The following is a 26,428-nucleotide window of genomic DNA, read 5'->3' on the forward strand; positions in this document are numbered from 1 at the left end:
TTTAAATTTTACAAAAATTAAAAACTCATGCTCGATGTGAAAAAATTGTTAATACCATGTAAAAGAACTATATTAAAGAATAACTAGTTGCTACTATTGTTAATTTATTAAATCAGTGAATCTTTATAAAATTATGTGTATATCACAACCATTAATTTATAAAGAACATGGAGATATGTGAGTTATTAATGCAGCGCCTTAGATATTTCGATATTTTGTTTAAGAACTATGATTTGCTCATATGATAAGATTGTATAAGAGTTGGAAAGTTTAGATTGTTTTCAAAAACTATGCGATTTTCATGTCTACAAGAAAAAATACAATTTAGAAAATCCAAATTACATGTCCAAACAAAATTTCACCATCAAATCTTGTTGTCCAGAAAAATACCAAATCATGTCCAAACGGGCCCTTAGGCTTCATTACTGTGTGACAGGACACTTGTAGATTATAGCAGATCAAGAAAAGACACATTCAGACGAATGCATTAAAGCTTCTGTATATAGGTTCGTCCAGTAAAAGGAAAACGTATAAAATTACATCTGAACAACCCAACGATAACCATGTTCATTCAAAGAAACTCAGCTACTGCCAGTCAACTAGTAGCGCGTAAAATGTACTGCAAAAATAGGTTAGCTGTAGATTTTCCAGATGCCAGTTCTATAACCCAAAGACATGATCGCCATCTCCCACAACATGTTCGGGATGCTTAAAAGATTGACTTTTGATCCGGGTATTTCTGTCCAATTAACGGATATCTCAATCATTGGAACGCGAAACCATTTGCATAAGTAGACTAGTTCGACATCAAAGCACCACCTGTGAAAAAGGATTGTCAGTATGTCCCTACTGCCCAAAGTTAAGACACCTTGGGGAAAAGCAAAAAAAACTGACGAGACAAATGCAACATAAGCAGCAACAACAGGAAACTTAGGTGAACGGACAAATAGTGATCAGGACGCCATTTTCAACTAAAGTTCGTACAAGTGACTTCCCCGTGGCATAGCACATAGGGAAACTGTGGAAATGTAAAATCAGGACATTAAGGGTGTGTTTGGTATGAGGGAAAATGTTTTCTTTGAAAACAAGTGGGTTTCTTATTTATTTTCTAGTGTTTGGTAAGTAAGCGAAAAAAAATATTGTCCCAAGAGCATTTACACTGTGGGGGGGATGAGAACAGTCAAAGGATGGGGGTTGGGGGGGGTTTGGGAGGGGGTTGTGGGGGGTGCAATGAACTTGGAATGTAACTTATGAAACCTGTTTTCCCTGGTTCCGTTAGTGAAGTAACTTTCCTCATTTTTAAGAACTTGTTTTCCTAGAGAAAATGTTTCCCATAACATTTTGACCAACCAAACATGGAAAAATTGGACAAAAAAATTCTCCATACCAAACATGAAGACGCCAAGAGAATAGTCGAATTTCTCACGAGACCCAATACGAATCTAGTGATCACAGCCATTATTAAGTAGTTGAACTTTAGAGGATTCCTAATTGCATATAAACAAGTGGACTACACTCACTACAACATATTTATTCTAGATCCTTCTCTCAAAGGATGGGTAAGTGAACTTAGAGAAAATTGACACACTAAATTAAATACATGGACAAAAAACTGTCATGAAAGAAAATTATAAAGACAAGCCCCATAAAGGTATCGGGAAATTCAATGGCTTTGTAGAAGGGCCAATAGATGAACAAACAGCCTTCTATGCAAGCTCAGCAGACACTTGATTCTACCAGGAACCGATACACTTGAAAAGGTAGAAAAGAGGCTAGATTCTCTCAGACGCAGCTTCTTGTGGCAGGGAAACAATGAAAAAAAAAAAAAAAGGCTTCACTTAGTAAACCGGAAAGCAGTCACCAAGAGCAAATCAGAAGGGGGTCTTGGTATTAAAAATATGAGGTGACAAAACAAGAGTGTTATGATGAAATGGTTGTGGAGGTTCAACAAGGAAGATCAAGCTCTATGGAAGGAGGTGGTGACTACTAGTATGAGCAACAGGGTCATTGGGGCACCAAGCCTGTAGTAGCTGCATAGGGTTTGAGTGTATGGAGATCCATCAGAGCTCATTGGCCAAATTTTATGGAAAATGTGGGGTTTGCAGAGGGTAATGGGAGAAAAATATCCTTCTGGCATGATAATTGGTTGGGTCATGGCCCCCTAAAAGAGTTGTTCCCAGATATGTTTTGCTTGAGTCTGCCACAAGAAGCTTCCATTGAAGCCACATGGAGTGAACAAGGCTGGAATTTCTCTTTTAGAAGATATTAAATGACTGGGAGGTTTCTAGAGCCATTGATTTGTTGAAGACTCTGGAGAATTTCAAAGGTACAACACAACATGATGATTCCATTACATGGAAAAATGAAGGAAGGGCGGGCTTCACAGTGAAATCCGCTTACTCCCTATTGAACTCTGCTGGACAACAGAACCAAAGCAAGCACTGGATGAATATTTGGAAAGGAAACGCTCATCCCAAAGTGTTATGTTTTGCTTGGTTGGTGGTCAGAAGAGCATGCTTGACTCATGAAAAATTACAAAGAAGGGGAATCCAGTTGAGCTCAAGATGTTTTCTTTGTCAGGAAACTTTAGAAAACAACAGTCATCTGTTCATTCACTGTAAAGTGACAGGACAATTATGGATGGCTTGAATTGGGTCATGCCAGCGACTACAATGGAATTGGTAAAGTGCTGGAAAAAAGCAGGAGGTAGGGGAAGAAAGAATAAATGGCGGAATTCTGTACCAACATGTATATGGTGGACAATATGGAAAGAAAGAAATGCAAGGTGTTTTGAAGACAGTAGCAGCTCAATTCAAAGAATGAGAATGAATTGTATACAGTATTTATATTTTTTGGTGTAAAGAAAGATGTGTAGAAGATACTGAATCTTTACTAGACTTCTTAGAAATTTAGTTGAAATTTCTTTATTTCTGGTGCTGGTTGTCCTTTCCTGTAGATATGGTTTCCAGCAACTCCTTAATGCTGATGAATACAATATTACCATTTTCAAAAAAAAATGATACAATTGAAAGAATACATACTCTTAAGGGAGATTGAAAATGTTCATAATGCTCCTAAAAAGACTATGTAGTCGGAGGACAAATAAAAGAATCTGTGAAAATATAGCTCCTGTTAAACACTGTGGTTGGGAAGAGGAGGCGCTTGAACAAATACCTTTTCAAACGGATATTTAAAAAAAGTTTCCTGGCGGCAGATCTGGTAAACATCTTGAATCCACACTGCATAAATCCAGCAATTTCAATCAAGTAAAAGACCTAGCTGGAGTCTTCTAAACAGGAACTCAATGAAGACGAGAGGTTTGAGCTACTCTACAGATTACAAGATTACCTGAGTATCACGAATTCCACTACCAGCAGCCAAGAGAACCACAACATGGAAACCTTTCATCAGGAAATTGCGATACCATTTTCTCTGTAACATGGCACAAATAACAAACCATGAGGAGATGCTAGGATTATATGCAGAACATAGGGTGTGTTCAGTATGAAGGAAAATGTTTTCCATGAAAAATATGGTTGGAAAATAAGTGGGTTTTTTACTTATTTTCTTATGTTCGCATAAGCAAAAAATATTATCCAAAAAACATTTGAATATAATCTAGACACGATGGGAGGTAGGGATGCGGGTGTAGGGGTGTGCGGATGGGGGTTACAGGGGTGGGGGTGAAGATGAGGTCATGTATTGGAAGGCGGCGAGGACACAATCAATGTGGAGTGCTACTTGTGGAACTTATTTTCCCTACTTTAATTGGGGAAGTCATTTTCCTCATTTTTAAGGAACTTGTTTTCCTAGAAAATATGTTTTCTAAAAAATTTGACAAATTTGGACTGAACACACCCTAAGAGGAAAACTCAACATATACGCAAAAAAAAAAAAAAAAAAGAGCAGTCAAAACTAAACTGTTGCTAGAGCCTTCTCCTCCAGGTGAGCACGTGAACCAAATGCAGCTGCGGGAACATCTGATATTCTTATAGTTGAATCCCTACCAGCAGAATCTTCACTCTGTTGTCCCTTTTTAGCAACTGCATGAATCTGGCTGGAAAAAAATTAGAAACTACAAAGAAACTAGCCACAATTTCAGCTACGAAAAGGGCCACAAACCTGGTTTTCAAGCTTTTCCAAATCATCTACTCTGGTTGCCCCATCAGCATCAAGCATTAAAAGCAGTTCACCACGTGAATGAAGCATTCCCTGTTTTTCCAATGCTTTCGCAGAAGCAAATGGCTTTAATCAATTCCCATATAGTAAAATGAATTCGTAAACACATAATAAAGAGGAGGACTTTCTGAATTAGTTCATTGGATGTTGAGTTTGGACTCACTTTCCTTATAGCTTCCCCTTTCCCATGGTTCTTCCCAAGAAGGATGACTCGCACGTTGTCTACAGAGTATCTCTTCACGAATTCAAAAGCCACTCTTTTGGTTCCATCAGTACTCCCGTCATCAACAATAATTACCTATTCAAGAATCAATCAGTTAAGAATGTAGAAATGCATAAATGCCATCTCCGGGCTTCACCCAAATAAACAACAGGCAATGGCGAGGATTACTCAAAGGAAAACTCAAGTTTTCAAAGGCCTGAATTCCAACTTTTGTGCATTTTCCAGTGTCTTTATACATTTAGTGTCATGCCTATGGTGAAACATCCGTCTCTGTTTCAGCTTTTTATAGGCTTGACGCTAGGAGCTTTGCCTATAAAACTTGAATTGCTTGCCAAGGAGCAAGCCCTGACAATCAGGTACTGGACATTGGACACTACCTTTCTTCCCTCAGAACCCAACTCACATACTTTCCACTACCTTTCTTTGATAAATAAAAATGATGAAAAGATATAAGGTATAAAGAACACAAATCTAAGATCATGTTTGACTTTTATTCAGCACCGCGTCTTTTTGGTTAGCAGGAAACTTATAATTTGTTTAATCATTCAGTTATATATTTATTTTGATAGGTTAATTTGTTGTATATTTATTGAAATCATTGTGTTCATTACCTGTGAATTTTAAAACATTACGTCCTCTACTTGTGTCTTTTCTCAGCACTTCATCCTAGATTAAAAGGGCGTCAGAAACACACGCAATTTTGTTTGGAAATGAAAAATTGGAATCTTATTCTCTCTAGAAAAATTGTAGTAAATTCGAGTAATAGCAATATAAAACTATTCTAGATTGAAAATATCAATGCCACCAGGATAGTTTCTCTATTAGAAATATCAGCACCCTAAAAGTCATCAGAATCATCGGACATTCCATGTGAAAGATCAGCCCTGAAAAATTGTCATAAAGTCTATGTGAAATAGGCTGTATTATAGTATATTCTTAGCTTAAACGTTTATCTTCTCTAGTCAGTTTCTCATGAGACTTTAGGCCGTTGGGAGAAATTCTATGTTCTCAGGTTTAAATGCGCAAGCGGTAGTAGGGGTCTTAGATTTTGATGAATCAAACTAAAAGAAAAGAAAACATGTTACATCTTGACTCATACCTCATATGTAAATGTCTTGTCATTGGCCGCACGCTGTTGCAGATAACTGCAAATTTCAAATCCAAAAATAATGCTCCTTAATGCCTTGATTTAAGTGAAGTTCTCAACTGATGTAAAACAAGGGCATGTAAATGAACTATCACAATTCAGAAAAGAATACCTTTAATTTGTTGGAAGATGTTATACATGGAATTGAATAGATAATCCTACGTTAAACACATATAACCACATGAAGATCTAATGGCAGGTTTAAGAAATTATATAGTCCTTAATTGTAAATTCTCTCTTTTACCGCCTTCAAACGATCCACACCCACAAACGAAAATCAAGAAACTTAAGTGACCCTGAATATGTGTTCCACAACAAGAGCTTATATCAATAACAAAATGGTCAAAAAATGATTTCACAATGCAGATTCATGACACAGCATCCACGGAAAACTAAGATCAGGGGATGACTTTCTATTGAACAAGATAAAAAGACTAAGTATCTTGTTAACATGCTGACCAAAGCTGTCAAAGTCATGACCATAGAGGTCAGAATGGGTAATAACCTTTGAATAACACAAAAACTTGCAGCATTAACATATGCAGCATGCAGAAAACACAGCGGCATACCATCATCTAATCAAAGAACGATGATATCATAAGATTTCAATTGATCCATCAGTAGACTTCTTAAAGTAGAACCTATAAGAGTCAAAATTGCATTTCTAGAGATAGTAGGAGCAATTAATCCCTCTGTTTCAATTTGTTTAAATACCACAAAATTCAAAGGTCTTCTTTACTTTGTTAAACTCCATGTCAAGTCAAACCAAGAAAACAAACTGAAATGGTGGGAATATAACTAAAGACCACATGGTCATCTTACAAACATGAACCTCTGCATGTTATAAAGTTAAATGAGCCAGAACTCAGAAGATAGCGGGGGAACTATAGTCACTATGACTAATAAGCAGAAAAATATCAAAGCTAGAGATCGTGGAATCAGACATCACAGGAACAATATTAACCAATAGAGATAGAAGATCAACTCTGATTCACTTACTTCAAAGTTTCATCAAGGGCTCCAGGAAGCCTGTGCTCTTCATTGTATGCAGGTATGACCAAGGATATGTACTTCTCAGCAGGATCAAATATATGAGGACAAGGAACCTGAATTATATGCTAACAAGGTTAACTCAACAACGGAAACCTAAATGTCACTTCACTGTTCACACCACCATGCAGATTCAAGCTAGTAAAAGTGGCTCTGAGATTACGATAGAGAATATATGATCAATGGCTAAAGCTTGTGCAAATGTTTGCATACCTAACTAACACATTGCTTAAGATACACCTTAATCAATCACCTTTGTCATATATACTTCATCTACTTAGCAACATAAGCTTGATCCTCCCTACCCTCCCCTTTTTGAATTTCTATTTTGCATCTATATAAATCACCTATGTAGAACCCCGCTTGTGGGATTACACTGGGTATGTTGTTGTTATTAAATTACCTCTGTCACTCTCAGTCAATCTCCTATGTCAATTCCGATACTCAAAAGTTAAGAAGTTAATCAAATGCAAGATGTTATGGATTTACATATAATTTTGGGGTGAATTGATTAAACGACCCTCTACAACATCCATTCAGCCCATTCCATTCAAATAGTAAACAAAATATGTACCGTTCGCGCAAACAATCAGGAAAAAAAACAATATGTTATGGATTTACATATAAATTTTGGGGTGAATTAATTAAATGACCCTCTATAACATATAACAGATCGCCTCTGTGTTATTTCAGAATCGCCCATGTATACAAAGGGCCATATAACCTCTATTCATTTTTTTAAAGACCCTTTTTAACTAATTTAAAATTTTGAAACAATAAAGATTACAATCTTTTTTTCCCTGGGGACCTAACAAGAGATAAAAAAATACAATTTTTAGAGGTGGATTTGTAAGTACCGGCTTCAATGAAGTTGGATCTTCAAATATAGGAGGAGCTTCCACATGACTGCAAATTGAAAAATCAAAATCAAAATCATATAATAATAATAATAATTGCAAAAATAGGGTTTTTTGTTAAAAGGGAGTTAAATTGTAAAGACATACGTGTGATTGAATCTTCTTCTGAATGTTTCAAAGACAATAGCAGCAACTAATCCAAATGCAAGAAAGATAGCTGAGATCACTAGTAACTCCAAAATCGTCCATATTCCTACCATTTTTCAAGGGCTTTGTTTTATCAAACCAAAAAAAAAAAAAGAATGAAGAATAAGGTTAGCAGAGTTTGCAAAAGTGGCCCAGGTCAACAAGACTAACAACTTAGTATTTTTTTTATTTTTTTTATTTTTGGAGGGGTGCTCAAAAAGCTAAATAACCAAATATAAAGTGGCTATTCATGTTTACTCCTGTCTCAAAATAAGAACAAAAGTTACGTTCATTAAAAAATCAATAAATGTAATGTGTAATTTATTAAACTAGTTAAGAATATTATAGAGGAATACTACTTTAATATTAAGCGCATAGCTGAAAACACGTGTTAATTTTTATTTTGAAATCCTAGAGTGACATTTATTTGGGACAAATTATTTTTGCTAGAGTGACATTTATTTTGAGATAGAGAGAGTAATGGAGAAGCAACCACCTTTGGATGTCGAACAAAAAAAATCCGATGCTACATTTTGAAGTTTTACAATTGAAACTTTAGTATACTATGTTGGAGTAAGAAACTATCTTTATGTGAAATCTAGCACCGTGTAATGACGTCCTAAACTCTCACGTATGAAACTTCAACATAATATGTTGGAATTTGAAAACATTCTTTATGTAAAAAGATTCAACATGTGATAGAACTTAGAACTTTTACATGTAACACTACGACATGCTATGATGGAATTATGAAAAGAGTATGTTGATCATAATATGTTGACATTCACAAGCAAAATAAGCTCTTGCAAGAATCCACGATCCAATGAGTAGAATGCTCAATCTGATACCAAAATTTTATAAGTTTAGGGATTTGATTATATAATTCCATTATACTGTATTGGATTTTCATATCTACAAGTCTAAATTTTATCACACTAAGCCGAAGTTTCATTTGTAAAAGTTTTGACGTATGTTAAGTATGAATATTTTTGTCTAATTTTTGTTTTTCTCGCATTAAGAATAGATAAAAGTTTATTTATTTTATGATGGTGTGTAACTTTTTACTAGTGATGTGAAAAGTGATTGCCCATTTCCGTCTTAGAAAACCATGTTTATCACATTAACTATGAACTTGTTAGAGCAAGTTGATTAAGAGTAGTTGAAAAACCAACATCAAATATTGAAAAATATTTTAATGCCGTATTACATTTTGTTATTATTTGTTTGTGTAGAAGTGTTGTTGTAGGTAACTCTACAAGAGGTACAAACTATAAATAAACAACAAGTGCCCGTCTAGCTCAGTTGGTAGAGCGCAAGGCTCTTAACCTTGTGGTCGTGGGTTCGAGCCCCACGGTGGGCGTTTTCTTTTGTAAAATCTTTCTAAACAATGTCGAACTGCAGATCAGGGCTTCGGGCCCATTTATGTTTTTCAGGCCTCTACCCATCATTTCTCTTCTGAGCCCAAAAAACACGATGGCTTTGGGCTTTTCTTTATTCTTGTTTGTTTTGAATTTGAGTATCAAATTTTACGTACTAGGGTTGTATTTCCTTTTTATTTAAAATATCGGATTAATCTTTCTTATATAACTCTGCCAATTAGATATTGCACCTTATTAGCTCGTTGGAGTCGGATGTATAATGCTACATTATGTATTTGTTTCATTCAATAATACACAATTGATTTTCTTTGTTTTTTGGTTTAAATTTTTTAATATCAAATTTTACATATTAGGGTTGTATTTCCGTTATAGTAGAAATATCGGATTAATCTTTCTTATATAACTCTGCCAATGGGATATTGCACCCTATTAGCTAGTCGGATGTATAATTCTTCATTATGTATCTCGTTTCATTTTAAGTCATGATTTCATTTGATAATAATACCCAATTGATTTTAACGACGTCTGACATATTAAAGATAAGACAATCAACGTAAAACTTGTCACTCGAGCCCCACGGTGGGCGTTTTCTTTTGTAAAATCTTTCTAAACAATGTCGAACTGCAGATCAGGGCTTCGGGCCCATTTATGTTTTTCAGGCCTCTACCCATCATTTCTCTTCTGAGCCCAAAAAACACGATGGCTTTGGGCTTTTCTTTATTCTTGTTTGTTTTGAATTTGAGTATCAAATTTTACGTACTAGGGTTGTATTTCCTTTTTATTTAAAATATCGGATTAATCTTTCTTATATAACTCTGCCAATTAGATATTGCACCTTATTAGCTCGTTGGAGTCGGATGTATAATGCTACATTATGTATTTGTTTCATTCAATAATACACAATTGATTTTCTTTGTTTTTTGGTTTAAATTTTTTAATATCAAATTTTACATATTAGGGTTGTATTTCCGTTATAGTAGAAATATCGGATTAATCTTTCTTATATAACTCTGCCAATGGGATATTGCACCCTATTAGCTAGTCGGATGTATAATTCTTCATTATGTATCTCGTTTCATTTTAAGTCATGATTTCATTTGATAATAATACCCAATTGATTTTTAGTATAGAGTGACAAGTTTTACGTTGATTGTCTTATCTTTAATATGTCAGACGTCGTTAAAATCATTAGTTATCAAGCATTGAGGGGTCGTTTTGGTTGGAAACAAGTTATCCCGGAATAACTTATCTTGGGATTAGTTATTCCACCCTCTCACATGAATAAAATAGCACTACAATCCTCGGATATCTAATCCCGAGATTAGTTATACCGTCATTTTATCTCAACCAAACGTGAGATAAACTCATCTCAAATATAATCTGGGGATTATTTATCCTTGTTCTTTTGTACCAAACGAGCCCTAAGAATATTAAGTTTGGTGCTTAAAAACAATATTATGGTTAGTCAATTGTAGGGATGAAAGTTTACCAACCTATACTAAACAAATCAAACGATCACAAGTGAACCAGCCATTGTGATACGAAGCTAATGCCTTATTTTACTTGCTTTTCTAGCTTTTGCAGTTGGAAGTTAGAACTACCCTATTTATTTGTTAAAATATAGCTTGAAAATGGGACCAATAAAAGAATAAAATAAGTTTGTCCAAATTTAGCATGTAAGATCATATATTCTTTATTTCTTATAGTATTGGGGGTATAACCACCTGATTTGGAATCCATCGGCCAGTTAATTCAGTTAATTTGCATCATGTAGGCTTCATTAAAAAAAAGTGTTTTCGGTCAAAGGTTTTTTCATTCTTAGGATATACAATATTCTATAATCTATATGAGAACGGAATGGTTACCAAGAGAGGGTCGATATAAGTTGGTTGTTAAAGGAGGATAGATAAATTACTAAAGAATCTGTAATATGATTTAACTAATATACACCTCAAGCATCTTAAAATCAAATACGTACACCCTATGTTGCCACGTGACAAATTAAATACATAACTATAAATGTATATACAATTCATACTTCAACAAAGCATAAGCGCCATCCGTTCTTATTCACTAATAAAAAATTTGATCCCCTTTTATTTGGTAGGAACGCTTTACTTTTAAAGCGGATTTTTTCATCGCAAATTTTAAATTAATCAAGCCTTAAAGCAAAATCGAAAATAAAAAAAAATAAACTTGTGATCCCTTTGTGAAGTCCCACACCTATGAAACATCCCAATTGGAACAAGTAACGGAAAAAAAAAAGTTGGTTTCTATTGGTGGGGCAATATTCTCAAGAATGATTAAAGGCAAAGGTAGGGAAACAATAGAGAAATTAAAGAAGTACGATTATTCTAGTTGAACTTTTTCTAATTCATTTTCTCTTCACTTTACTATTATTAATACTATATAAGTGAACATCCATGAGTTTTGTAGTCCTCACATTTTTTAACTTTCATTTTTGCTCATGTTTTGGCCTTTATTTGCATAGCTACCATCTATGTGATTTGGTAAATTTTTGAAAGTTTGATGACAATTATAAAAAGTCAACAAAGGTGGTGTCAAAGGAGCAACAAACAATTGACAAATGTCCTTGAATTCTTTTCAAAAGTTTATTTAGGGTCCCACATATTACTCTACGATATGCACATATTTTTTCTTTTTTCCCAATTTCCATAAATTCTACATTTTCACGGACCAATTGTTTTTTATTTTTTAAAGTTGCAGCCATACTCTGAGAAGGATTCAAGCATTTTCATTGTATATTTGCTAAATTGTCCGGATGCAATGACTTTTTGTGTACCTCTCCTTTAAATATCTATAGCGAGAGATAAGATTATATATCTAAAATTATATAAGTGTTATATTTATGTACTAATATACTCCTATATATTTGCATCCATGGCGAAATGACTAAATCTATTTCTATGACTCAAATTATTTTAATATCTAGAAATAACGCCAAATGTATTTATTTGCATTTCTTTAGGCTACTTTATTGTTCAACACACATGTGGTATGTTTGCTCAATGCTAATCTTTGTCATTATCTAATGATTTTTTTTAAATGTTACATAGAAATTGTCTTGTCTGGCATACAAAACTATTTGCTTTATAATTTACTTTGCATACAAAGGTGTAAAGTGTATATGTTACTCGGTAAACAACAATGAGAAAAGCTTATGAAATTAGGATAAACGATTAGAAAAAACTTTGACTTTTTGAGATATTTAGTTTGAGAATTTGCTATGAGTTAATTACTGGATATTTAACTTCTTCTTTTTTAAATATTAAGTAATTTTGGCTCAAATTTGTAAAAGTTCCCGGGGCTTATGCCTAGGCGAACGCCTCGAAGGTTGGGGCTCACTCCCCAAGATACTTACGCCTCACCTGTACGCCTTGGTGCGTTTTTGATGCCCCAGGGCTCGCCTCAAAAACGCCTACTAAAACACTAGTAGGTACAATAAAAAAAATTATTATTTTTATATTTTGAGTTTTGACCCGGACTTAGCACAGGCCTCCAACAACTAGTAGGTACAATATAAAGCTTGTGAGTTGGCAAATGGTGGCCTTTAAATGGTTCATTCTTTAACACTTTTTTTCTGTCTCCTCATTATTCATGATGATGCTTCTAAAGCTTTCTCATTAATATCTCTTCCAACTTTTCCTCACTATCTCATTATACATTACCATCATCACAGTCACATCCCTTTCATCAACCTATTACTTGTTTATTGGTTCTATAAATATAAAAGGAGGTAGCAATTTGGGTAGACATTGACAAATAAATTCATTTTTAGTAATTTATGTAACTCGCCAATGTTTAAACAGATTGGATAGATGAAGTTGAATCTAAAATGACCCATTAGACTTATAAGTCAAAATATTGTTACTCTGATGGATCAAATTGCAACCCAAAAACAATAGTATTAAATTTGGAGAATTTAAATAATGTAAATTTTTCAAATGCAACAGTTCACTTTTTTTTTTTTCATTCAAAAAGCAAAATAAAAAGTATGAGGGGTTGGGCCATATAATTTGGTGGGTTGGATAATGCCTTGTTATTTGACCAGTCTTGATTCAAGCAACTTTGAAAACGTTTGATCATGACCAGCTTATTAATTTGACATGTTTTAATCCGCTCATGTTTGACTCAACCCGTCATTTGCCAGCTTGAAATTTGAGGAAAGTGATCATTTGGAGATGTGTTTTGTATAATGGTGGTAAGGCAGCCACGAACATTGGGTAAGTTATTGTTGTTGTTGTTTAAAAAAGAATGTCATTTTTCTATATTTAAAAATGATTTGACTTTTAAAGTTCTCATTTAATCTAAATTGAATTATTTAGTCACACAAATGTCTAAGGATTGTTTTAGATCATAAATTTTAAAAGTTCTTTGTTTCTTAAACTTTGTACTGCTTAAACATTACTACATAAATTGGAATTGAAATAACTATTACCTACTTCTTGATGTAGATATACATAACTTCGTATTAATAGCACTATAGTTGCCTTCAATAATGGGTAATTCCACCAACCAGAAGATCGCAATAAGGGAAACTGCATGGGACGTGCAAGCAGGAAAGAGTTAATACTGAAGAAAGAGAACATTGGCTTCTAAAAATTAAAATATGAATTCTTTTTTTATTTTTTATTTTAGTAGTAGTAAATTTGACAAGAACAACCTGAATTAATCACATGAATGACAGTAAAGTTCACGTTAATTGAATGACAGAAAAAGGAAAAATCTGCAAATTAAATTTCTTCAATTTGGTCTTTTGTCATTAGTCAATTACATAACTACTCCTTATTGAAATTGTTCAAGACGTAATTGTAGATCAACAAAGTAAATGACAAAATGGCACTATTCTATCATGTATTTTGTCTCCTCGACTTGCAAATTTGGTGACAAGAATTCATAGTAATAGGTAGCTAAGTTGCACTTTAACATAACTCACCATCTATTCTAACAAATGACTAATGACATTAAATTTAAGGGTAATCATAGATAAAATTTGATGATATAATTAATAGGTTACTGATAAAAATGATAATTAAGTCGTTTTAATAGATCGAGCCACATTTATAGCATATAACATATTTACCGTAGTTTATATAACTTAAATTATTTTATTGACTAACTATAGATGACGAAAAAATAACAAGAAAATGCTGAGGTAGAAATATACTTTGCTCTCTAAGTTTGTATAAGAAAACACTAGAATGGCCCCACACTTCCGAGTGCCTTTAGCATAGAGGAACATGTACCATATCCGACTCGTTTTGACTTCTTTTTTTTTTTTTTTTTAGTTTCTCACCAGGCAAGCGGTACCCGTATTGGAGCCCGACTATATCCGGATTCGCTTCGAGTAGGGCCCCATTCGGGGGGAAGCGCTCCCTACAAAGAATTTTTTCATTCCCAGGGCTTGAACCCGAGACCTCTGGTTAAGGGCGGAGCAACCCCATCTGCTGCATCGCATCCTTTGGTGGTGACTCATTTTGACTTTGAGCTGACATAAAATGCAAGAAAATAACTTTTACAGTATATCAATGATCAATAAGGATGAAAGAAGAACTTCATTCATTGTTTTAAAATATATTACTAGTAAATTATTTCAATTTCGCATGGTTCTGAGTTTCAACAATTTTCCAAACAAAAGAAAAAGAAATATTTAAAAAGAATTTCTTATCTATAAGTTATCTAAACTTGTTTGTTTCAAATATCAAACGGTGGATGGAATTCACCATCAAATTTGGCTTCCTGCCTTTTGGATGGAATTCACCATCAAATTTGGCTTCCTGCCTTTTTCTTATATTTCTTGTGGGATGCACATGAATATGAATAATAATTTTAGCAAACCTTTTTTTTTTTTTTTTTTGCGGATGACCATAATTTAAGCAATTATGTTCATTCATGAGCTGGACCTTAAAATAGTCAACTTGTTCATATATCAGAAAAGAACCAAAACTATTAAAAATGACATTAAATAATGAAAACTATGATCTTCTTTCTTGAACTCGACTCTTCACATATAATTTCTTCATTATATTGCAATAATCCCAAAAATAAAAATTAAGGTACAAAAGTTTTCCCCCCGTCCAAGTCTAGAATATTTTCAAGTCAACCAAAATCAAAAGAAAACAATAAATGAACACCTCATCCACCCATCTAACTCATCACATATATATATACTATTACACAAGTCATTAATTAAATAACTATAAGAACTAGTAATATACATGGAATTCAATAAATCAAGTAACTTGAATTAGAATTCCAAACTCCAAATCATAATATTCAAATTTTGAATCCAGCTTGGTACAAACTGACTTGGGACACCCTTGATATTGAAAGAGAAAAATAAAGTTTTAACTTATACTTCTACATACACTTTTGATCCCACAATTATTGATAAACTCTATTTTTATCCTTGTAATATTTGACTATACACATTTTACTTTCAATTAATTAGAATATGCACTTTTAATTCATTTGCTACTGTATATTCAAAATTTTACCATAATTATTAACCATTTCACAATATTTTCATTTTTTTTGCGCGGATTGCCCTTCTTTTGGGGTGGTCTTTAAATTTTACCCCTCATATTTGTGGTATTTAAATTTTGCCCCCCATATTGCTGGTCTTTAATTTTTGCCCTTCGCGTTGCAACCCTGAGCTTCGCGCAGAAATCATGAGGTTCTAGGTTCGAACCCCCGCTCAAGCATAAATTTTTTTAAAAAAAATCCCAAGGTAAGGTTTAGGTCGCGTGTATGCCGAACCCGGCATACACTTGTTAAGGAATAACCAAAGTTATGCCGGACCCGACATACTCATGCCTTATGGGCAGACTTGGCATAAGTATGTCGGGTCTGGCATAACTTTGGTTATTCTTTAACAAGTGTATGCCGGGTCCGACAGACTTTAAGCCTTAACTAAAAGTCTTTTCCTAGTTATGCCTTATGGAGCAAACTTTTAGTTAAGGCATAAGTAAAAGTATGCCCCATAAGACATAACTTTTCTTTAAGACATAGACTTTGCTTTATAAAACAAACTTTTAGTTATGCCTTAAGAAAAAATTCCGTCTTATGGGACATACTTTTAGTTATGCCTTATGGGGTATACTTTTAGTTAAGACATAACTAAAAGTATGCTCCTAAGGCGGAACTTTTCCCTAAGGTATAAACTTTGACTTATAAGGCGGAACTTATAGTTATGCCGGGTCCGACATAACTTTAGTTATTTCTTAAGGAAAAGTTCCGCTTTATGGGGCATACTTTCAGTTATGTCTTATGAGGCACACTTTTAGTTAAGGCATAACTAAAAGTTTACCTTGAAAAGTAAATATATATATATATGCCTCAAGGCAAAGTCTGCCCCCATCGCCAGACTTTTGGTTAAACATAACTAAAATTCTGCTAGTGGGGGATAGCGAAATTTAAACTCTGCCTTACGATTTTTTTTAAATTTTTGATTGAGTGGGGGTTCGAACCTGGAACCCATGGATTTTAGCCGAAGGGCAAAATTTAAAGATTACAAATATGAGAGCCAAAATTTAAAGCCCGCCCCAAAAGAAGGGCAATTTTGCGAATTGCCCCTAAATTTTCACTACTTAATTACTCATATGAACTTGTGTTGCTACTTCATATTTAACAGTAATCTTATTCTAAAAAAATCCAAATATTACATATTTCCTACATAAAGGGATTAAAATACACTAACACTTCAATTAATTAAAAGTTAGTTTCTGAAGATAAAACATTAAAACACACTAAAAGGGCAGCCCCATGCACTAAGCTTCCGCTATGCGAAAAGGGGGATGCAACACGAGGACTTCCCAGGGGTCACCCATCCTAGTACTACTCTCGCCCAAGCACGCTTAACTTCGGAGTTCTGATGGGATCCAGTGCGTTAGTGCTGGTATGATCACATCTAAATTTAAAACACACTAACACTTCAATTAATTAAAAGTTAGTTTTGAAGATAAATTTTTAAGTTTGAACAATGAATTCTTTTTCTGTCACAGAATTTTAGCAGTGGATTTTTTCCGCAGAAGTTCAACTCTTTTTTTAATGAAATAAATATATAATTCAATTCTCAAATATCATTTTTCAAATTCAACAAAAAAATTTCTTCATAAGTTTCAACCAAATCTATATCCAAACGCCGTATAAAACTATTACTATATATCCCAAACTTTAAAGCCAATTATTACAAGTAATTTTTCACAGTAAACTAAGCTTAGAAACCTGGAAAACATGATAATATGATCAATTACAACACATGAACTTACCTAAAAAAAATCTTTTACATAAAAAAAAGAACTTTAATGAGCCATTCACATATGTTGAATCTCTTCTTGATAATTCATGCTTCTCTGATTAGGCATAGCTAATATAGCAGTATGATCAATAAAATCTTTAAGTGCAACAACTGATTGTAAAATCAATTTCAAATCTTCAGCAAAACCAAACCCTAAATCCCCAATTTTCCTTACAGCATAAACATAAAAAGTAATACACCCTTTACGAAATTTAAATCTAGCCATTTCAGTACCTTTTAATCCACGTATCATTTTTTATTCCACTTCACCTAACGGTATCTCAATGGGCCAAATCGGGTCAATTGAATTTTTCATTTGCCCCGATTCAAATACAAATAAAACCACCTTCCAAGTATGACTTCAATTTCCAAATATAATTTTTCAAAGGAAAAAAGAAAAAAATAACACAATGTGGCAAATATTTAAACTGTATTTTACGAAACATAGCTACTGTATTTATGAAACGTAGCTACTGTATTTACGAAACCTATCTATCAACAACAATAACAACAACAACAACAACAACATATTTAGTGGAAAATCACAATGTGGGTTTGGAGAAGGTAAAGTGTACACAGACCTAACCCCCACCTTGGAAGGTAGGAAAGTTGTTTCCGAAAGACCTCGGCTCAAAAGAAAACAAGGGAAAACAAGGCAAAAGAGTCCGATACGGACAAGCATATCAAAGCAATGCGAAAATGAGAAATAACAAGAGCGAAGAAGTCAAAATACAACAGCCTATAAAGACAAGACTCAACACATAAAAGCAGGAATCAAAGGGCAATAAACGGTAGAGCAAAACTACGCCTATTAGTGCGAAAAACATATCTATCAACGCTGATACAATATGGTCAAATATATCTCTTTTGCTCGATTTTCAACTGATACGCACCTAATACAACGGATAAGCTGATACCCGCCTGATACAACAGATAACTGCCTGATACAATTAAGCCGATACCCACCCGAAACAATTGATACCTATCTGATACAACAATTGTAGCTACATTTCGCAAATACGCAAACTATTGCTACATTTCGTAATTACACTCTAAACTATAGCTACTTATGAAATTTTCTCAAAAACAAAAAATCCCAAACTAAAAATCCAACCACAAGCAAATTGTTTCACAGTAAACTCAGACTCGTAACCTTAAAATATGATAAAATGACCAAATTACAATAGACAAACTTACCTAAAAAAAATAATCTTTTACACTGCCGATGTATATAATCCAAAAAAAATAATAAAAATTAATGAGCCATTCCCATATGTTGAATATCTGCTTCATAATTGATACTTCTCTGATTTGGCAACGCTAACATAGCAGTATGATCAATAAAATCCTTAAGTGCAACAACTGATTGTAAAATCAATTTCAGATCTTCAGCACAACCAAACCCTAAATCCCCAATTCTTCTAACAGCATAAACATAAAAAGTAATACACCCTTTACGAAATTTAAATCTAGCCATTTCAGTACCTTTTAATCCACGTATCATTTTTTTATTCACTTCACCTAATGGTATCTCAACGGGCCAAATCGGGTCAACCGAATTCTTCATTTGCTCCGATTCAAACACAAATAAAACAACCTTTGATTTTTTAGTACCAAGACCTAATGTTAAGGTATGCCAAGCATGATGTGCTAAGATAGTAAAATTTGTTGGTAAATAAGCTGTTGTTGAACTGAAATTGGGGGTTTTAACTGTGTTTATAATTGATGGTAACGGAAGTGAAAGGATACGGTTAAGTTCTAAGGGTTTTGCACGACGAATTGTGAAGGATTTAACGATGAATTGACCACCAAAACGGAGACCTTTAACGTCTGTGATGGGTTTAAATGTGAAATCTGAAGGGGTTTTTGAGTCATTATTTGGGTGTTTGTATTTTTGTTTTTTCGATTTTTCTTTTTCTTTTTTTTCTCCCATTGTTGAAGAAGAAGGTGGGAGGTGAAGTTCAAGAAGATGATGATGATGATGATGATGATAGAGAGAGATAGGTAGTTTGGACTGTGGAGGAAAATGAGAAAGAAGCTATATTTAGCTTTTGTTGATTTGGTTACTGTTAAGTTTATTTAGTATAGTATAGTATATGTATACTGAGTATAATAATGACACTAAGAAAAGGGTATCCCACTTTGCATTAATTCCAGAATATTTTTGTACTAATTTAATTACTTTAATGATTTTGTTTCCTTTTTTTTTTTTTGTCGCTCGATATTCAGTATTTGCTTTTGGATTCGACTAATCTGAATTTGTGTTCAGAAATATTATCCCCTCTCTGTTTATTTTTATTTGTCCATTTTACTAAAAATAACTGTCCGTTTTTATTGTTCAGTTTGAAAAATCAGGATATAATTTATCGTTTTATACCTATTTTACCATTATTATTAAATATTTTAATTTATTTTTAACATACTATAATTAGGGGTGATATAGGAGATAGAATTTTAGAGGTGAAATCTGAAGTGGGTTTTGGGGGTTTTTTCGTCATTTGGGTGTTTGTGTTTTTGTTTCTTGGTTTTTTCTTTTTCCTTTTTCTTTTTCTTTTTCTTCTCCCACTGAACAAGGTGAAAGTTAAAGAAGATGATCATAGATAGAGATAGAAGGATGGTGTGGAGGAAAATGAGAAAGAAGCAATATTTAGCTTTTGGTGATTTGGTTACTGTTAAGTTTATTAAGTATAGTATATTTTATATGTACTGTATATAATAATGACATCAAGAAAAGGTTATCCCACTCTGCATTAATTCCAGATTGTTTTTGTGCTGATGAGAGGCTGCTTCTCCATTAATCAGAGGTCTCAGGTTTAAGTCTTTGGTACGAAAAAAATTCTTGTTAGGGTGCGTCTCTCCTCAAATGGAGCCTTACGCGGCACGAATCCGAATATAGTCGGGCTTCAATGCGGGTAACGGACACTGAATAGAAAATTCAAAAAAAAAAATGTTTTTGAACTAATTTAATCACATTAATGAAGTTCTTTTTTTTTTCATTGGATGTTCAGTATCCGTTTTTGGGATTTGACTAATCTGAATTTTTGTTCAGGAATATTATTTCTTCCGTCTATTTTATTTGTCTACTATACTAAAAAAATAATTGTCATATTTGAAAAATGAAGAGATAATTTATCATTTTACCCTTATTAATAATTTATCATTTTACCCTTATTATTAAGTAGTACTACTATAATTATTTTCAATTTATTTCTCAATATATAATAACTTGAGGTGATACAGGAGACGGATTTAAATGTGAAATCCGAAGTTGTTTTGCGGGTTTTTCGTCATTTGGGTGTTTGTGTTTTTGCTCCTTTGATTTTTCTTTTTCTTTCTATTTTTTTTTCTCCCATTGAAGAAGAAGATGAAGTTGAAGCTGATAATGATAGAGATGGTATGGAGGAAAGGAAATGAAAAAGAAGCAATACTTAGCTTTTGTGTTGATTTGCTACTGTTAAGTTTATTAGTACAGTATATTTTATATGTACTCTATATAATAATGACACCAAGAAAAGGGCATTCCACTTTGAATTAATTCCAGATTGTGTTTGTACTAATTTAATCACATTATTGATTGTCCTTCTTTTTTTCTCACTCATGTTTAGTATCCGTTTTTGGGATTCGACTAAAATTTATGTTCAGAATTATTACTCTCTCCGTCTATTTTTATGTGTCTATTATACAAAAAATAATTGGCCATTTTTTACTTGTTCAGTTTTAAAAAATCAAGATATAATTTATTATTTTATACCTATTTTACCCTTAGTATTAAATACTACTATAATTATATTTACTTTATTTTTCAACATCTAATTATTAGGCGTGATATTAGGAGATGGATTTATAGGTGAAATCTGAGGTGAGTTTTGGGGTTTTTCATCGTTTGGATGTTTGTTTTTTTGCTTCATTGTTTTTTCTTTTCTCTTTCTGTTTTTTTTTTTCCTCCCATTGAAGAAGAAGGTGAAGCTGATGATGATGATAGAGAGAGAGTGGAGGATACAGAAGGTTTGTTTGATTGATAGGAAAATGAGAATAAGCCCAATATTTAGCTTTTGTTGGTTTTGTTACTGTTAAGCTTATTAAGTATAGTATGGTACTATTAATTATATACTGTGTATATAATAATGACACTAAGGAAGGGGCATCCCACTTTGCATAAATTCCAGGTTATCTTTGCATTAATTAATCACATCAATGATTGTCTTTTTTGGTTTCTGGTTTAATATACAGTATTCGTGTTTTAGATTTGACTAATCTAAATTTGTGATACTGTTTTTTTCTCCATTCTTTTCTCAAATATATTTTGATATTTCGGATTTTTAGATTTGACTGTTGAGACTTGAGGCAAATTTATTAGGAACGAAATTCATGTGTTAATTCCACAGGGGTAAATCTAAATCTTAATTGTTCAGTTAAAAAAGCCTTCCAGTTCAAATTAGGATTAACAAATCCAAGTCATATCCAACATAATAAATCCATACTAAATAAAAGCATTTTGGAAAAATAGAAATGAACAAAATAAAATCTAAGTAGTCATCTGGAAAAATAACAACAAACTCTGCCGTGGGTGACACTAACGTGAGACTTTTGAGACTTGACAAGTGAGAAAACCCTATATTATATTTGATTTAGTAGAGGTTGTAAATTGGACTTAATAGTTTAATAGGTAAGGCCTTAGGTACTAATCCATTCGATCTTTAGAAACTAGACGTATTAGTACTGGGCACATATAATATAGGTAGGGCTAGATATAAAGTATGAAAATTTCGAATTTTGGGTGCCAAATCCATATCCAATCCAAAATTCATAAATTTTAAAAATAAAATTCGAAATCCAATCCATAATCCAAATATTCAAACCAAATATTTAAAAAGTTCGAATTTCGATTTGAATTTCGGGTTGGCCCAAAATGTGCCCACCCCTACACACCACCCTTCCTAACCCCACTTGTGAAATTTCAAGGAAATTGGTTTTGTTGTTGACTAATCTAAATTTGTGTTCAGAAATATTGCTTTGGGATATAACATTCTTTATTAAAAAATAATTACTTTTTCAGGACTTGAACCCAAAAAAGGAATACAACTTTGCATAAATTCCAAGTTGATCATATTAGTAGGAATTTAGTAGCTCAATTGATTGATTACTTGAACTTTCACCTTATTGGTGAAGGTTCGAATCTCCACGTTGTAATCTGCTTCCCCTACCCCTATGTAATTAAAAAAAAAAAATAGATCATATTAATGAATGTTCTTTTTTTTTCTTCCTTTTTTTCTCTGTTTGGTTTTTTAATTTTCGATTTTTAGACTCAAGTAGTTTAAAGTTCTACTTTCGGGATAAAACACTTTTTATCATAAGTTTCCTACTTTGGAAGGTAAAATTCTTCTTCCAAGGTTCAAATTCGAGATTTCTATTTTGATAAATATTATCCCACCATAACTTTTAATGGTATTTTTGCACTAATTCAATCACATTAAGGGGTGTCTGTGTTTTACTGTTTTGTTCAAAGGATTTGTTTTCCTCCTTATTTTGTCCAGATAAAGTAGGTATACAAGTAGTCCACGAGCTTCACAATTACGCCACTTCTTTACTATTTTTATCGACGCAAATACTTTAATTTTTTCATCATGTACATCTTACTTTCTATGAAATGTAAAGAATTCACCAAATAATTTTCTTACTCTGTCAGCACTTGTAATTCAACCAACATCATTGACTGTTAGGTTAATTTATGCTTTATTTATACAACCTTCTTTTCACAAATATCACGAGAATATTGTTCCAGTTCAATGTACTGGTAGAGTAAAATAAATAATTACACGGAAATGTGCACACATGTTGAACCTGTCATGGTTTTTAATATTCTATAACAGATCAAAAATTAATTAGCTAAAAAAACATTAAATGTAACAACAAAAAACCGGTGATTTAATAATCCTAAAAATAAGACAGGTTAAATTGCATGATTCTTACATTGTGCATAAAATCCTTTTCAAATTATGGTTAAGTAAATTCAACTTCAAGTGAAAACGTAAAAAGTAAAGCTTATGATTGTTATGGAGTAAACTTGGGACAAAGAACTAATTACTTCTAATCTCCCTGTAGAATATAAAAATTTGGGACGAAAATAATTGCGTAATTTGTGTGGTTCATCTTGTTGATGGATAAGGTTTTGACATCTCCTTATTTTTGGACAACTAAGAAGTCTTACAAATAAAGTTTGTTTGTGCTGAAAGGCACCATATCCATCAATCATGTCAAAGGGAAAACAAGAAGGTGAACCAAAAACACTAATTTATTTTTATTTTTAACCCCTCTTATTTTAGGAGATTGATCGCGGTCCTGCACAAATTTAAGCTCAAGGGTGTGTTTGATAGGAAGAAAAATGATTTCAACAGAAAATGTTTTTTTAATTACTATTAATTATTTGGTATGTGAGTAGAAAATAATATTTCAAAAATATTTATATATATAATCTAGAATAGTACTATGGGCATCAAAATGGGATGGTGGAAAATGGGGCGGGGGTGTTGGCAATGTGGGTGTTGGGTTGGGTTGGTATGTAGTGGGGTGGGGTGAGACAATTCGGAGTCCGGAACTAAAATGACCTCAAAAAAGACTTTTTCAACTAAAATAATCCAACAAAAAAAAAAGGTGACATAACTATCTTTAACGTAGTAATTTACTGCGTAAAAGAGTTAACTGTAACGGCGACGTTAACTCCTTTAGCGCAATAAATTACTGCGCTAAAGGGTCCCCCTTTTTTTATTCTTCTTCTTTTGGTTAACTCCTTTTTCTTTACACTTTTTAACGTACTTTAGTCATAGATTAATCATACTTCGGGATCTCGAAACTTCAATATTTTATATAGAACCCTACTTATTTTTGTGCGATTAATAAGGTAGGCTCAATACATCAAGACTAAGCAAAACTTCGGATTCCCATTTTAGTGCTTGAAAAGTGCTCGAACTCCATTTTTGTTTGAAAACTTGGTGTCATTAGCTTTAAGTTATAACAATATGAAAATAATTAAACTTGTTCATTAATAACAAACCAAAAGTAGTAAAAATACAATCATCAAAAAAAGAAAAAACTTAAAATACATTCATCAATTCATGCCCTTGAGTTAATGAAAAACTAAAGGTAGTTATGTCACCTTTAGCACAGTAAATTACTACGTTAAAGATAGTTATGTCACCTTTTTTTTTGTTGGGTTGTTTTGGTTCAAAACTCGACAATTCGCATGAAATGCTATTTATAAACTTATTTTGTCTATTCCAAAAAAAAGGTCATTTTCGTGATTTTAAAATACTTGTTTTTTTAAAAGATTTTAACATACCAAACATGAAAAATTGAAATGCAATGACGTACGCGATTATGCACAAGTAGTGTCCGACTATTATCACATGCTTAATTTTCAAGTAGGTTCGAGTATGGAACTGTGGCGATTTGAGAATTTTACATACCTCTCCCAAAATTAATGATTATTTTGTATTATATTCAAGTTTCACTACTAGACATATGGTTTTTAAAAATTAAAAAAAATGTACACACACATAAATAAAATTTGTAAAGCGGTGCCGGAGCCACAACGAATTGAATCCCATTCTTCTTATCAAAGTTATACTGCGTAAATAGAGTACAAACAAACAAAATTAACGTACATATAGATTTTTGATTCCCTCTAATATGAGAAAAATAAGTGTTTAAATATTACGTGTAATATTTTTGAATTTTCAAATTTTCTAATTAGAATTTCTGATTCTGTCACTGTACCGACCGAAGGACACCGCTCTATCGTTGCTTCTTGTGATTTGTGCTTACTCTATTTTCCTCAATCGTCATTCATTCATGAAATTTTGGCAAATGCTTGTCTTTATTTATGCATACCTTATTTTATTTTTATTTCAGTCTTCAATTGAACATCTCATGATTTTTAGCCAACTAGTACTGGATTTTGTTTCTTGTTTGAGACAAATAAGACTCCCACTGTCCTAAAAAAATGTCTTATTTTCCTTATTAATTTATCCCAAAAAAATTGACTCCTTTCTATATTAAGAAATAATTAACTTTATGAAATGATTTACAACCATACATCTCAAAAGTCTTCTTTTATTACTTAAACTCCATATTAAGTTAAACTAGGATAATTTTTTTTTGGAACGGAGAGAGTAGTAGATTGTACCAACTACCAAGTTTATGTTTGTCTTAGAAAAAGGTACGTGACAATTTTTTTGTGGGCCAAAACAATTTCCCAGTGTAGCTCAACGACAAAGTTTATTTTCCCTATATACAGTATATGTATTATTTTTTTCTAAGCTCGAATCTCCAAGAATTTACCAATTATTTTATTATTCAATTTTTCTTTTTTCAAAAAAGAACACATATAGTTAAAGAAATTACTGCAGTGAAGTTTGGGTACAATGGAAGTATAATTTTATTACTTAATTAAATTGCATTTACATTTTGCTTTATTTGATGATATGAATCGTATGCTATGTATAATTAATTATAACGATAGTTGAATGGTAAAAGAAATTAGCAAAGGAAGGAAAAGCCAACAAATTTTAGAAGGTACTCTAACGTATACTTTTCGCCAAAAACATTTTTTTCTTCGAGAAAAAACTACTTTTTTGAGAAATGACATATTAGAAATAGAAGAATTAATACGTCTAATTTTCTTAATGTAATTCAAGCATTTTATTTTAAAATAAAATAAAAAAATTTATAATAGGTCATCACTTGAAAATAACGATAGTAGAACCAAATCAATTTATAAGCTCAATTATTATGTTGATAAATTAACACCAACTTCACAGGATTTTATGTACGCAATTGATTTGAATTAGTGTGGTAATAATGAGCCTTAATTCATGAATTAGATTACCTGTGTAGTATACATAAACAAACTTAAAATTACTCAACAGCTTGCTCCCTTGGGAGTTGTGATTTATAAGTGTATTCTACAGAAAAATTGCAGCTGATTGAATCAACATGATAATTGAACATAATGCCTTTTAACAATAAAAAATAAAAAAGGAACTTTCTATAAAAAGTAAAAAAGGAACTTTCTTGGTGTTTTATTTAATT

The 26,428-nt window shown here is 32.6% G+C and overlaps 2 protein-coding genes and 2 non-coding genes across 4 annotated transcripts; 1 reads left to right on the forward strand and 3 right to left on the reverse strand.

Moving 5' to 3' along the window:
* Positions 1-397: 397 nt before the first annotated feature.
* LOC132640204 (uncharacterized) lies at positions 398-7,801 on the reverse strand. The gene is made up of 10 exons (XM_060356695.1): positions 7,604-7,801; positions 7,457-7,505; positions 6,549-6,655; positions 5,502-5,547; positions 4,343-4,477; positions 4,123-4,212; positions 3,922-4,053; positions 3,349-3,432; positions 3,175-3,239; positions 398-819 (listed from the first exon to the last, which is right to left on the reverse strand). Exons 1-10 carry the CDS (start codon positions 7,714-7,716, stop codon positions 633-635), a joined length of 1,008 nt encoding a protein of 335 aa, XP_060212678.1. The 5' UTR covers positions 7,717-7,801; the 3' UTR covers positions 398-632.
* Positions 7,802-8,929: 1,128 nt separating this feature from the next.
* TRNAK-CUU (transfer RNA lysine (anticodon CUU)) lies at positions 8,930-9,002 on the forward strand. Its single transcript has one exon. It is a non-coding gene; the product is annotated as a tRNA-Lys (tRNA).
* A 7,833-nt stretch (positions 9,003-16,835) lies between these two features.
* LOC132642879 (5S ribosomal RNA) lies at positions 16,836-16,953 on the reverse strand. Its single transcript, XR_009583361.1, has one exon. It is a non-coding gene; the product is annotated as a 5S ribosomal RNA (ribosomal RNA).
* A 1,237-nt stretch (positions 16,954-18,190) lies between these two features.
* Positions 18,191-19,400, reverse strand: LOC132640205 (uncharacterized). Its single transcript, XM_060356696.1, has one exon. The coding sequence runs from the start codon at positions 19,272-19,274 to the stop codon at positions 18,597-18,599; it is 678 nt and encodes a 225-aa protein (XP_060212679.1). The 5' UTR covers positions 19,275-19,400; the 3' UTR covers positions 18,191-18,596.
* Between the last annotated feature and the right edge of the window lie 7,028 nt (positions 19,401-26,428).

Source organism: Lycium barbarum, chromosome 5, assembly GCF_019175385.1.
Source record: "Lycium barbarum isolate Lr01 chromosome 5, ASM1917538v2, whole genome shotgun sequence".
NCBI lineage: Eukaryota > Viridiplantae > Streptophyta > Magnoliopsida > Solanales > Solanaceae > Lycium > Lycium barbarum.

Excerpts from the sequence above, each read along its gene's own strand:
- LOC132640204 (XM_060356695.1), bottom strand. The coding sequence starts at position 7,716 with ATGGTAGGAATATGGACGATTTTGGAGTTACTAGTGATCTCAGCTATC. Across the intron at positions 4,054-4,122 it reads TGGAAAAGCTTGAAAACCAG|ATTCATGCAGTTGCTAAAAA; the intron begins GTTTGTGGCCCT and ends TTTTCCAGCCAG. Across the intron at positions 820-3,174 it reads TTAAATATCCGTTTGAAAAG|GTGGTGCTTTGATGTCGAAC; the intron begins GTATTTGTTCAA and ends CCTTTTTCACAG.
- LOC132640205 (XM_060356696.1), bottom strand. The coding sequence starts at position 19,274 with ATGGGAGAAAAAAAAGAAAAAGAAAAATCGAAAAAACAAAAATACAAA.